This window comes from Seriola lalandi, unplaced genomic scaffold, assembly GCF_002814215.2.
Source record: "Seriola lalandi dorsalis isolate HSWRI2012SDOR001 ecotype SW California unplaced genomic scaffold, Sedor1 jcf7180002054692, whole genome shotgun sequence".
NCBI lineage: Eukaryota > Metazoa > Chordata > Actinopteri > Carangiformes > Carangidae > Seriola > Seriola lalandi.
The window spans coordinates 219,869-232,285 of record NW_019525245.1 but is presented as its reverse complement, the minus strand read 5'-3'; the positions used below and the strand labels follow the sequence as shown (position 1 = coordinate 232,285).

At 38.8% G+C, this 12,417-nt stretch overlaps 1 protein-coding gene across 1 annotated transcript; it reads right to left on the bottom strand.

Moving 5' to 3' along the window:
* Positions 1–638: 638 nt before the first annotated feature.
* Positions 639–11,047, bottom strand: sec61a1a (SEC61 translocon subunit alpha 1a). Its single transcript, XM_023423466.2, has 7 exons — positions 11,023–11,047; positions 3,312–3,388; positions 2,599–2,666; positions 2,391–2,456; positions 1,133–1,211; positions 911–1,042; positions 639–817 (listed from the first exon to the last, which is right to left on the bottom strand). Exons 2-7 carry the CDS (start codon positions 3,316–3,318, stop codon positions 654–656), a joined length of 516 nt encoding a protein of 171 aa, XP_023279234.2. The 5' UTR covers positions 3,319–3,388; positions 11,023–11,047; the 3' UTR covers positions 639–653.
* Between the last annotated feature and the right edge of the window lie 1,370 nt (positions 11,048–12,417).

Genomic DNA, 12,417 nt, shown 5'->3' with positions numbered 1-12,417 from the left:
TTTCCATCATCTTATGTTTTTGTTTTGGGATTTCATCTGTCTCGCTTCTGTCTCTTATACACATCTACCTAAAAAAAAAAAAAAGGGTGTATGCCCTTTTCAGGTCAGCACCTACAGTTACAATGGAAAGTATTTTACTTTGTAAATAATCTTAACAAACCTGTTGGTCATTTAATTATAATGCCCATCCACCCATCCATTAGCTATACTGTTGATCCTTTGGGGATTGTGGGGGAGCTAAAGCCAATACCAACTGACAATGGGCAAGATTATAACCAATGGAGAGTCACTATTTGAATTTTACATCTTGACATGATGATATGTTTTTGTGAGATACTCTGAAATGACTTTGGCGCAGCTCTCTGCAAAACGGCGTTTAACAGTGGCGTCAGTATCACACCCATTATTTCAAAGACAATTATATGTTGAATAATTACTAGTTTATATATGTAGGGGATATACCTGTGATAATAAACAAGTCTAATCTAATCTAAGTTAAACTGACCCAAGGTAACACAGAGCCTAATTTTAGAAACAGAGGAGAATGTAGTCAAAATCTATCTATTAGTTTGTTCTATTTTTTTATGTTGTGTTTCCACATCATGTAAGTGCATACTCAAAGCCAGTTACAATGACAGAGCATATCTTTTTAGTCAAATTACACAACTGGTTATTCCAAATCTGAGGTTTGGTTTTCCTGTTCTCACCTGAATGATGATGAGCAGACAGATTCCAGCGCCCATCTCTGAGGGATCTCCATACATGCCAGTCATCACATATACGATGGCCTGGCCGATTGTGATGATCATTCCAAACACTGAAAATCATCAACAGGGGTTTGAGAATCTATTGACTTCATTTTAAATTCTAATCAAGTATTTACAAATCACAGCCTGATGAGTGTACTCACATTTCTGAGCTCCATTGAAAAGGGCTCTGTCCTTTGGTGTGTCTCCAACTTCAATGATCTTTGCTCCAGCCAGCAGCTGCATTATCAGGCCTGAGGTGACAATAGGCGAGATACCGAGCTCCATCAGCGTACCTGGAGGTAGATATTTAAGTTAGTTATACCAGCAGGAGGGCAGGCATGTATTTAATCTGTATTATATGCAGTTCTTAGCTAGACAAATACCTCTGTTTGAGGCTAGAATTACTCTCATCCAGTAGAACGGATCTGCAGAGTCTGAGGACATGATGCCAAAGAGAGGGATCTGGAGGAAAACAGTGTTCACACGGTGTGAGATATTTTCCAGTTATGCATGAATTTATTACTTACTAATACTACTATTACTACTTAATTACTACTTAAAGCTTCAGTGCAGTAGGAGACCTCTGTGTAAGTACTGAGTATGCCTGAGGAGGCAGGCATTAGTGACTTGAATTTGATTTGGGCTGCCAGTGTAGGTCAATGAGTAGCGGTATGACATGTGCCTTTTTAGGTTGACTGAAGACCAGACACGCTGCTGCATTCTGGACCGTCTATAAGGGTTTCATGATTTTTTATGATATCAGTTTTCTTTTTGCAGTCTGCCTTGCTGCTAAATTTGACCCTGATTCCACTGCCTTGCTGACTGTACATTGTACCTTGGCATATGACAAAACTTTGAACTGCGGCAGCATCACTTACACTCTAAACATAAAATACAATGATATTATCATTTTTTGTAAAAAACAAAGAAAAAAAACAACTGAAACATAAAATACAACAATATAACTATATTATAAAAATATCCCAATGATAATATTGTATATTCCACTATTTGGGGTAGATTGTATTGAGATATTACAATTTGGATAAAGCCCCAGCCTATGTATAGTATTTCAGCTTAGATAGTTTGACTATTATGCAGACACGGATGGCTGAGCAGATATCATACTAACACTATGCAGTCCTAATTACACTGCACGAAGTTAAGTACACCATGATTATTGAATTAGTCGATAGATCGATCAGCAGAAAATGAATCAGTAAGTCATTTTATCAAGTAAAAGCACCAAACATTCTCTAGTTGCAAGTTAAGATAAGATAGGAAGAGTGCTTCTCTCCGTTTCCTATCTCCCTAAATGGACTTCTTCTTTTGGCTGATAGAATCAATATAAAAATTTAAGGCATATCATGATGGCCAGTGCTCAAATTATAAGATGTATTGGACACAACATGATTAATAAAAAATAATCCATAGATGAATGAATAAGATAAATTATAGTTAACCATAGTCATAATTCTGCCAAAGACTTAGTGGTGACATTACAGTACTAGGTTATAGCAGTCAATCTGATGAATCACTTTGCTGATTTTTAAAAAAAAATTGCATAAACATCACAAAACAAAGATGACTGGAGGAAGAGATTATGTGAAAATACACACAGTAATTAATAGTGACACTTACCTGGCAACACACCAGGAAAATGAAGAGAGTGATGGCAGTCCATAATACCTTTTCTCTGAATTGGATCTGTTGGTCAAGCACATTTTGATTTTAACATTTAAACACATTTTGAGGTTTAGCTGGCAGCCAAAGCAAAGCCGGCATAGTTTATTTATTACCATATACAAATGTACGTGTACAATGGGGACGTAATCAAAAAAATACACACCTTTCTCTCGGGTTTTTGGATTTCTGGCAACACTGCACAGAATGGCTTTATGACCTCCAAGAATTTGACTGGAAACAAGCAAACATGAGTGTTAAAGCGAGTTAACTGGAAATAATAGCTGGTCCTCAGTGGGACGTGGCAGTGAATGGGGGGCGGACTTAAGGCAGATTTGAATTTACAATAACCAAAACCAAACTGATTTCATGTCAAACTAGATATTCAGTATCACGATGCTTCCAGCTATTTTGCTCATCCGTTGATATTTCCATTGTCGCGTGTCTCCTGAGAGGAGCTAGGAGTTGATTTAGGTCTAGCAGGCTGAAGACAACACCGGCAGTGTTATGCGTCGTCATCACTAGACTGTCAATGTCTTTGAATGAGTGGCTAACAAGTTAGCTTACAAGATGTTTCTAGCCGACAAGAAACAACACAACGCTTCTAAAATCTCACTACAACCAAGGAATTCAACTTGTTAAAAAACTACCTAGCTTTAATTGAATCCACAAAGGACTTCCGATCAGAAAGGGCTCATAATAGTTATTAAGCAACTGCCAAATAGCTAGCAAGCGACGTAAGCTAGCCGCATGCTATCAACGGCAGCGCTCACACCGTTAGCTCACTAAGTTATCAAAACGGTTAACAGTGTTTTGCATATTGTTACTCTGGCTCCAGATAGCAGTCTCACACAAGTGAAGCTCAGAAGAGATACTCACTGCCCATGATGTCTCAACAGTCCGCCGGTGTGCTCCTCTACTGGGTAAATCTGGCCAGAGTCAGTCTCACTACTAAGCTGCCGGGAAGAGAGGAGGAGGAGAAACTTTAGAGACACGTCACCACTACAGACACGAAGCCTTTAAACGATTTAAAGACACATACAGTTTTAATAAAATAAAATAAAATAAAATAAAATAAAACAATCATATCTCTTTTCGTTATTTGTGCAGCGGTGGAAAAGTATTCAGATTATTTACTTAAGTAAAAGTAAATACCATAATGTTAATTGTACTTTGTTTCAAAAAAACTGTAAAAATTACAAAGTACAGATGTTTTGCAGAAAAATGTAGCAAAACTAAAGAAGTCATTGTACAGACGTGGTCGGTTTACCCTCCTAGAGGCCCCATTCTTCTTCTTAAGGTACTGTTGACTCCTACTTTACACTGTAGTACTCTACATCTGAGGTGACTAGTTAATAAATCAATTAGTCGATTGACAGAAAATTGACCAGCAACAATTTGATAACTGATTTATCTTTAAGTCATTTTATTATAGGCTTACAGGTTTATCAGTTTCTCAGGTGTGAATATTTGGTATTTTCCCACTGTTCTACAATAATATGCACAACATGTCCACTTGGGCCTTTCTGTGGGTATTTCTCACTATTTTCTTTTTATCAAAGAAAACAACTGTCAGTTGTATTGATGATGAAAACAATTGTTGGTTGCTTCTTTACAGCTCTCCTATGATGGAAAAACACTACTTTGTCTGAGGTTTTCTGAATCTTAAAGTTCCTCTCCAGACATGTTTTAAACTATGTAAAAATACTCTGTAATGATTGAAATTTAGTTAAACATGGTTTTGAAAAAACAAATTAAACTTGTGACACGCCCATCACTGCTGCTTGCACTTGGATGACAGGTGACAGAGCAGAGTGTATCAAGATGGTTATAGTGGAGGAAACATTGGATGGACTCAGCCACACGTTTGAGCCTCAGTCAGACCCAGACTCAGGAGTTTGTTGAAGAGTGAGGAGTTTGTTAGTTGTGCTCCAAAACTGGCCACTAGAAGACATATCAGAATGGTAAACGTAATAGTTTGTTCATGTTGTTTGTTAGCTTGTAACTGGCAGTGGCCTGAGACAGTGTTAGTGGCTGTACTAATGCAAAGTCTGGCTCTTGGTACTGACAAGGTTTTGGTCACCAGTGAGAGAGCTGTGCGTATCAATATGGTTAGCGTTAGAGGAAACATTTGAGAGACTCGGTTACACATTTGAGCCTAAGTCAGACCCAGACTCAGATGAGGAGTTTTATTTATTTTTTTATGATATTTCTTTACTTTACTGAAGTCAAATTTTTAATGCAGGACCTGATCAGATTTCTTTATAAAGTATTTCCACTTTGACCTAAGTAAAGGATCTGACACCAGACCATTACTGAAATAAAAGGGAAGGTACCAGTAGCGGCTGAATTGAAAAAGCTACACTTTTGTGAAGAAAATCTACTCTGATGAACAGGTATTTACTCCTCCATTATTCCTCCCTGTGTGTGTGCAGGCATGTCTCCACCAGAGAGCAGCAGTAACCTGAAAGAAATCAGGCTCAGGAAATGCAGGCTGGTGAAGACACTTTAAGGTGAGCTTCTCTAAAGCCAGCCTGACTGTTAACAAAGGCAGAACCACACACATCCATAACAGGTTCACTTCACAATGCTTTACTGTGCAAGAGCCCTGCAACAAATCCTTGAGTTGTCAAGATGATCATATTCAATATTTATGTTTGAGAGATGCTGACTGATAAAATAATAATACTAACAGGTATCACAAACTTGAACCAATAACCAAAGAAGCAGAGCAGTAAGATTAACGCAGGGCTAAAGGTCTGAGAGTGAGAAAAATGATAAGAATATTTTTGCCCAGGAAATGTCTCAGTCTCAGTGTGTTATAGCGAAATAGATTTATGATGTGGAGATATGCTGCAATTACTGATTTATGTTTAAATAGGAACATAGAGCCTTACCACAGCTGAACGTCCCGAATGTGAGCTATGAACTGGGTATACATTGTTTACAAAGAGCCTATTTCATTACTAACCACAATTTAGCAGTATATTAATATGCTGAAAAAATACTTTCCTATAAGTAAGCACAGGGTGTTGGACCCCACTGGTCTTTCTTTCTTTCTTTCTTTCTTTCTTTCTTTCTTTCTTTCTTTCTTTGAAAATGTAGCTGAAGAGTATCAGTGAACAGGATGTAGTAAAAGGCTGGTGCAGCATTTCTCACATAGTTGAAAGCGGAGGATGGCACACTCTGTAGAAAAAAAGAGCTCAGTTTTCAGAGCACTCCCTGATACCAGTGTCCGTAGTGTTGGGGAACAAGGGAAAAGACAACTGAGAAGCTTCTCCAGCAGAATAAAGCCTTAGGTTTATACTCTTTGGTTCTTCTCTATGAGCTCACTGATGTCCTTTCTGAGGAACAAACCACTATTTTGACCCTGGAGAGATGTCTTCATATTTTAAGGACATCAAAGCATACACAGAACTTTAAAAGTTAACAGCCTCAGGCTACATGGAGGGTAAATACAGAACAACAGACATTCAGGAGTCTGAGTGTGAGTGTAGAGAACACGTGGTACCTGCAATTACAACAACACTCAAGACGAAAGTCTATGGTAAACTGTTTAGTTTATTAGTTATTAGTTTATTTTTTAATGGCATCTCATTTGAGAAGAAGTAAAAACTTTCCCATCTTCCCATTTACCACATCAACTTTAAATCTAATGTTTTTGACTCACCCAGCTTGATGAAATTGGCTCAAACAAACATATAAATTAATTCATATCATTTCACCCAAGCAGAATTTTTATGTGTTGTGGTGGTAATGATGCAAAAATGTTTTATATCACATATGCAGTGGATATTGAACTAAATTGACTGTACACTTGCAGTCACGTTATTTACTGAAATCAATAGATGCAACATACTTTTCTTCAACCAGTTTACACTTGTGTGTATCTCATCCTCTCATAAAACATGGCCTCTTTTCCTCATTGAGAACATAGACATGGACACATGTAAAAAAAAAACAACAACAAAAAAAACCCAGATAGATGGTGGCTGGCATTATATAACTATGTGCAGGAATGTTGAATTCTTTCTTTACTGCCTTTTTTCTTACATTCATCTCATTCCTCGTTTTGTCGTCTGATGCAAGAGAGGAGCGTTTCGCTTGTTCTGTAACTCACCATCCATCGAAACCAGGCCACTCACCACACACAATCCCTCTCTGTTTCCATTAGTGAGATCAAACGGCACACATTCTCCTTTAACTTGAACTGTTTTCTGTGTGTTTGACTTGATTTGAGTGTGTTTGTGCCTTAATTATTGCATATGTGTTGTAAAGCAGATTATCACACTGGAGATCACTGGGACCTACAGGGGGATCCCGAAGTAGGAATGCAAAAGCAGGTACTTTTTAAAGGCCACATTCAGATGTTTACAGTGACAGGTTAATACTATGTTCTTTGACATTTCCCATCCCCACGGGGTTGTATATGTTTCTCGGATGGGAGGGTGGGGACAGTGGATGTATGGATCAACACAAGAAACTGGGTGGGAGTAAAGAGTCACAAGATCAACATGAGGCCAAGTAGTCTGAATAACTCCATGCTCAGATGTCTTTTCCCACTTTTCCTGTTTCCTCTTTTCCCCTGCCTTCCTGGAATAACCATAACAGCGCAATACTGGTCAGTCAAACTTATTCTCTGCCTCTATGTCCGAGTCTCTCTCTGATTTTCCTTGTTTTTATATTTTCTTATCCTCTTATGAGTCCTCCTCATTATTTTCATTATACTGTGGATTATTTGCGTTCACTGGCGGCTTAGTGATGAGCACCCTGAACAGCCTTCACCGCTCTGATTCAGCAGGTCCTCAGTGTGGCAAACAGCTGTTCTGATCTCTTGGCGGCCCGCAGGCTGCTGATATGTTTCACCATGACTGTCATGCAGTGTATCTGCTGTACTGGAGGTCAGGGGTTAAAGTTGATGTTTTTACTAGTGGATTTAATTGTCTTCGTAATCCACTGCGGGGATCCAGCAGACAAAAGAACACAGTGTTCTCGACCTCGTCCCTCAGGTTACATAAACATCTACAGATCAAAGACACCTAACTCCTCCCTGCAGATATTTTCGCACACCGCATAAGAGGGTTAATGGAAAAGAGCTTTGTATTTCAGCTTTACATAAACATGGTGGTTCTTGACAGTAATTGCATCAAATAAGGAGTAAAAGTCTCTCAAAGTTTAGCTGGCAGTCTGAACATGTAGTTGTGTCATTTTATATTCAAATCAATATGATCAGAGAGCCAAAACATAGCATGAGTCTACAGCCACGCTAGCCGCCCTGGTAGGCTGCATTTAAACACATCGGTGCCTTAAGGTAAATGCTAATGTAATCATGCTAATGTATTCACAATGACAAAGCTAACATGCTGATGTTTACATGTTTACATTTGCTAATTAGTATAAAAACAAAGTATACTGAGAGGAATTATATATATTTTGTAGGTATCTAGTCAAAAAACAAACTATTGGACAAATTAAAATTTAACCTTATGATGGAGCTAGAAGGAAATTCAGGCATTACAGTTACATAAATTATCATTCATCTTGAGGGGACCATGAATGTCTGTACAAAATTTCCTGCTCATCCAATAGTTGTTGAAATGTTTCACAGAAAAACAAACAAATGTGAAGCACATGGTGGCACAAGAGGAAAAGCCAGGGGGATCGTCAAGCTCAGTAAAGGATACACAATCTGAGGACCATGAATATCTGAACAAATTTAATAGCAATCCATTCTCTAGTTGTTGAGATATTTCAGTCTGGACTCAGACCAAAGTCATGGACTTGACCAACACCGACGTCCCTTTAGCATTTATAGAAAGAGAAGGAGGATGGAGTCTGAGGGGGATACAGAAAAATGTCTAAATTGAGATAAACTTCAAGCAACTTTAAATCCCAATGGAGTAGAGTGGGGAGGGGGATACTGTTTTTGCTTTTGTCCTAATCTCACTATAACAGCTGTGTTCAGTTCAGCCTCAACGTAACTGTCTTATGTAACCAGTTTAAAGGTTCCCTGACATCTATGCTCTTAACATAAACATGGCCATGACATCAAATGACCCCAGTGGAGATGTGTACTCGCATGTTTTAAATGAATTGAAAAGTCTGTTGAAAAATACCAGCTGTTTGTTGGTGATAATGTTAATCTGCTCAAGGATACAGAATGTGAGGCAACAGCTAAATCTCATGCAAAACAATGAACCAAGCTGCGCAACTTCTACTGATTAGAATTGATAAAATGTTTATAACAATACAACATACAGTGAAGACGACCTGCTTTGTCTTTTGAAAGCAAGAAAACCAGCTGAAAATTCCTACAGGAGAAAACGAACAGGACAGCATTATGGCTCGAAACCATTGTCAGTGTTCACTGCTATAATCTTAATTACATGTTATTAAAAGAACATCATTGTGCTGCAGATGTGTGAGAGAGTATGTTACTTTAAGTGACTTGCCTCCACCTCCTCCACCCACATACACTCAGTCATTCATCATAAGCCATGTATGGGCACTGCAATTATTTCATGACATGTATGAAGTGGAAAATGTTGGGGAGGAGGATTAAAGCAGCCATGTTTTAACCAGCAGAGAACCAAAACAATCCCAACGACAGGAGAGTGTGGTGTGAGTGACAGACCACAACATAACCCCACTAAGAGTTAGCCGGAGTTAACTGGACTGTCATCAGCCTTAATCCAGATTATTCCAGACCATGAACTGTACACTCATAGCTTTCTCGGCCTGTCTTGTCCTGTCTGGGTTATTTTTGAAGCACGCATACTCATACACTTCACTGTGCTGCTGTGAGGAGCAAGAGTGTGAATGTGCTATTATTCTAATATCTTTTATCTTTCCCCCCCCGCGTCTTATCGGGGGGTTTGACTGGCTGAGAAGTGGTTTCTCTTTCAAAATGATCACACAAGATTCACTAAGTCATGCTCACATACCTACTCACCCACTCTCACATGAAGTGCTCAGAAATTTTATCTTCACAGTGGATGTTTCTATGAGTTTGACAGCTGAGGTTCTGTCTGATAAATCAGGCACAAAGGTTGTGGGAGCTGTCGGAAACCACACACTTCTTTTCCTCTGGGTACCTCTCACAGAATTGCTATCTTTGTGTGGACTTCCTTAAATATGATCTACTGCATCCAACTTCCCATTTGACTACCAATTACAACACAGGTGACAAATTAAAGAAAAAAAAAAAGAATGAAGTTGTTTCCATACAGGTGTATTACATGGTTCAATTAAATGAATCAATTTATCAAGGTGATATAATCAATATGAGCTGATTTTGACCCAGAATGATGCTGTTATAAATGCTGGTGTGACCTGGCACAATAACAGCGTTCTCCACCACCATCAACAAAACACCAAAAGAGGGACGAATGCTGTTTGTTGCTCCAGGTGCGTTCAAGGGACTTGAATTTATCACCCATCTGTATAAATATGTGATACTGCTCTACAGACAACAGTCTTCTGTGGATTTAGTGATATAAATAAACTTTGAGAACGGCTGTTGATGTCCTGACACAACCCCTGACGGCAGCTGGTGAGAAATAAGACAAAAATGTCTGACACCACTGATGGTTTATGTAATCTCAGTCCTCATCTGGTCCTGTCCAAAACAAAACTGGCGTAGGATCAGCAAGTATTCTGCACTGTTTCTATATGTATGTATGTATCTATCTATCTATCTACCTACCTATCTATCTATCTATCTATCTATCTATCTATCTATCTATCTATCTATCTATCTATCTATCTATCTATCTATCTATCTATCTATCACTTGGCTTAAGTTATACATTTCAGCTGATGTTCATTAAACCTGCAGAGACAAAGGTTAAATCGATGATAAGACTCCACATTAAAACAGTGCCAGCAGGATTACTACACCTATAGAGGTAAAGCTATCACCGGCCTGATATGAAAATAGGCCACACTAGAAGGACAGGGCACAGTATGTTCAAGTGTACATGATCCTTTCTGGTGGCTGCGTGTTCTTATCTGATCGATCTGTTGAACAGGGTTCAAGGAGGGTTGCATAACCTGCTGTGACTTCATAGTCTTTGAACATATGACATGCTGTGTGTGTTGTTGCAGAAACAGCCCTGTGGTTTCACCGGTATGATCCTCCTCGATGTTCCCCAGGCACATCATGGCACAGTTGCTTAAAATGGCAGATTTCTTTTATGGTTTTATGGTTGCATTTACATAATCCCAGAAATGCAAATGTTTGCGCCAAAAAAACATGAGTGTCGTTGGCCTGCAGGTTGCCAAAGAGCCTCCGACATGGTCGGTGCGTAGTTAACTACTTGCTTTTGATCTGGGCTGTGTGGTAGTACACTGTCTTATAGTAGGCCTATACACATTTTGTACCATTATAATACAAGATTTAGCCCTGATCCCCATGTGTAACACTGAGCTTACTCTCATTGGACCTACGGCTTAGTACAGTAAAAGGCTGAGATGACATGTGATCTAACCGTAAATATCTTTGAGTATTGTCCATAGATCAGTGATGCCTTTCTCTATCCATTGTTTGAACCTTAGGTTAAAACATTATCCATGCAGTATAAATTCCTACCTTCTTCTGATTTGTTCCTCCTGTCTCGGTTATTTTAGGACCACATGCACATCTGTTATTGCTGCAGGGAGAATGAGAGTGCATGTGCTCTACTGCAGAATCAAATATCTGTTTTTTTACACATCCTGTTTCACTGGTTTGGTGACTTTTCTTTTGCAGCATGAGATGACATCCTGCAACAGAAAGCCCTTTAAAGCCACTTGAGTAGCTGGAATGACAATCAGGCAAGAAATTTCATAACCTTTGAACTGTGACGATTTTCTTACCATGTGTTTATACACCACCATGTATGCAGGAAAGGCCTCATTGTAGCAAACACACACACACATAAACAAACACCTGTGTGTGTACCGCCACGTATGCCACAAGAACTGTGCATTCAGGCGTTATCATCAGAGTAAGATTAGTCACACCGGCTCTTACATCATAACTCACACTTTCCTGTGCACTATTGAGGTCAATCAGGATTTATTAGTTCTTTCAGGACATTGCAAAACCTCTACTTTGATCCTTTAACATTAAGCCTGATTACAATTAGAGTAAACCTGTTAGTGTTGAGCTGATAATTTGTGTTTTCTTGAGCGATTTCTGTGAAATAAAGCAGGCTTCCTAATCCAGTAAAAACAAAAGGATGCTTTTTAAGTTGACTTTCATTTCACTCCACACTATGGCATTATTTTAGATATTGTTCCCTGTCATTCACAGTAGTCAGGTTATGAGAATATTTTTACACGATCAATGAGGCCAACCTAACCCTGCATTTTGAGGTGGTTTCAGAAATGCGAAAAATACAGGCGCTGTTGCCATAGTTATGTATCACTGTTAATGTAAAAAAAAAAAAAGTCCAGTCACCAAGGCAACTGTCTATGTCCCACACTGGCTCACTTACACACATACAACTCAGACAAAATTCAGACAAACGAACCCACTCATCCAAAAAAAACCCGTCTCACATTATAATCTCAAGTGAAGAACTGTCTCAATACACAGATGAAGTATTCTCTTCTTTCCTAAATCACATGTATTTATGGCCTTCATCATTAAAACCATGCAAAGGAGTAAAACATATGGATTTAAATCTATTTTGCGGAAGGCAGCAGATGAGCTATTTTAAAATCCGAAAAGAGGAAATAATAATCCCTCTCATTTTGTGCTTCATGCTATCATCTCTCCGGCCCCATAACTGGATTGAATATTGCTTTATCCATTCAAGCTTGAAAACCTGATTAGATCCACCCATGCCCACGTGTTTTACATTTCTCTATTTCAGCTATTCTGTACGATATGTATGAATAATCCTGTAGCTGAATGTTGCACATAAAGTGTTGTAATGTGGGTTATCTGTAGGCTCTGAGTCAGTCTTAGGTAAGTGAAAGTGAATGGTGGCTATTATGA

Bases quoted from the DNA above. Each gene is read 5' to 3' on its own strand.
- sec61a1a (XM_023423466.2), bottom strand. The intron at 2,457-2,598 runs GTGTGTATTTTT...CTTGACCAACAG, and splicing joins TCCAAAAACCCGAGAGAAAG to ATCCAATTCAGAGAAAAGGT. The intron at 1,043-1,132 runs GTATTTGTCTAG...ATCTACCTCCAG, and splicing joins AATTCTAGCCTCAAACAGAG to GTACGCTGATGGAGCTCGGT.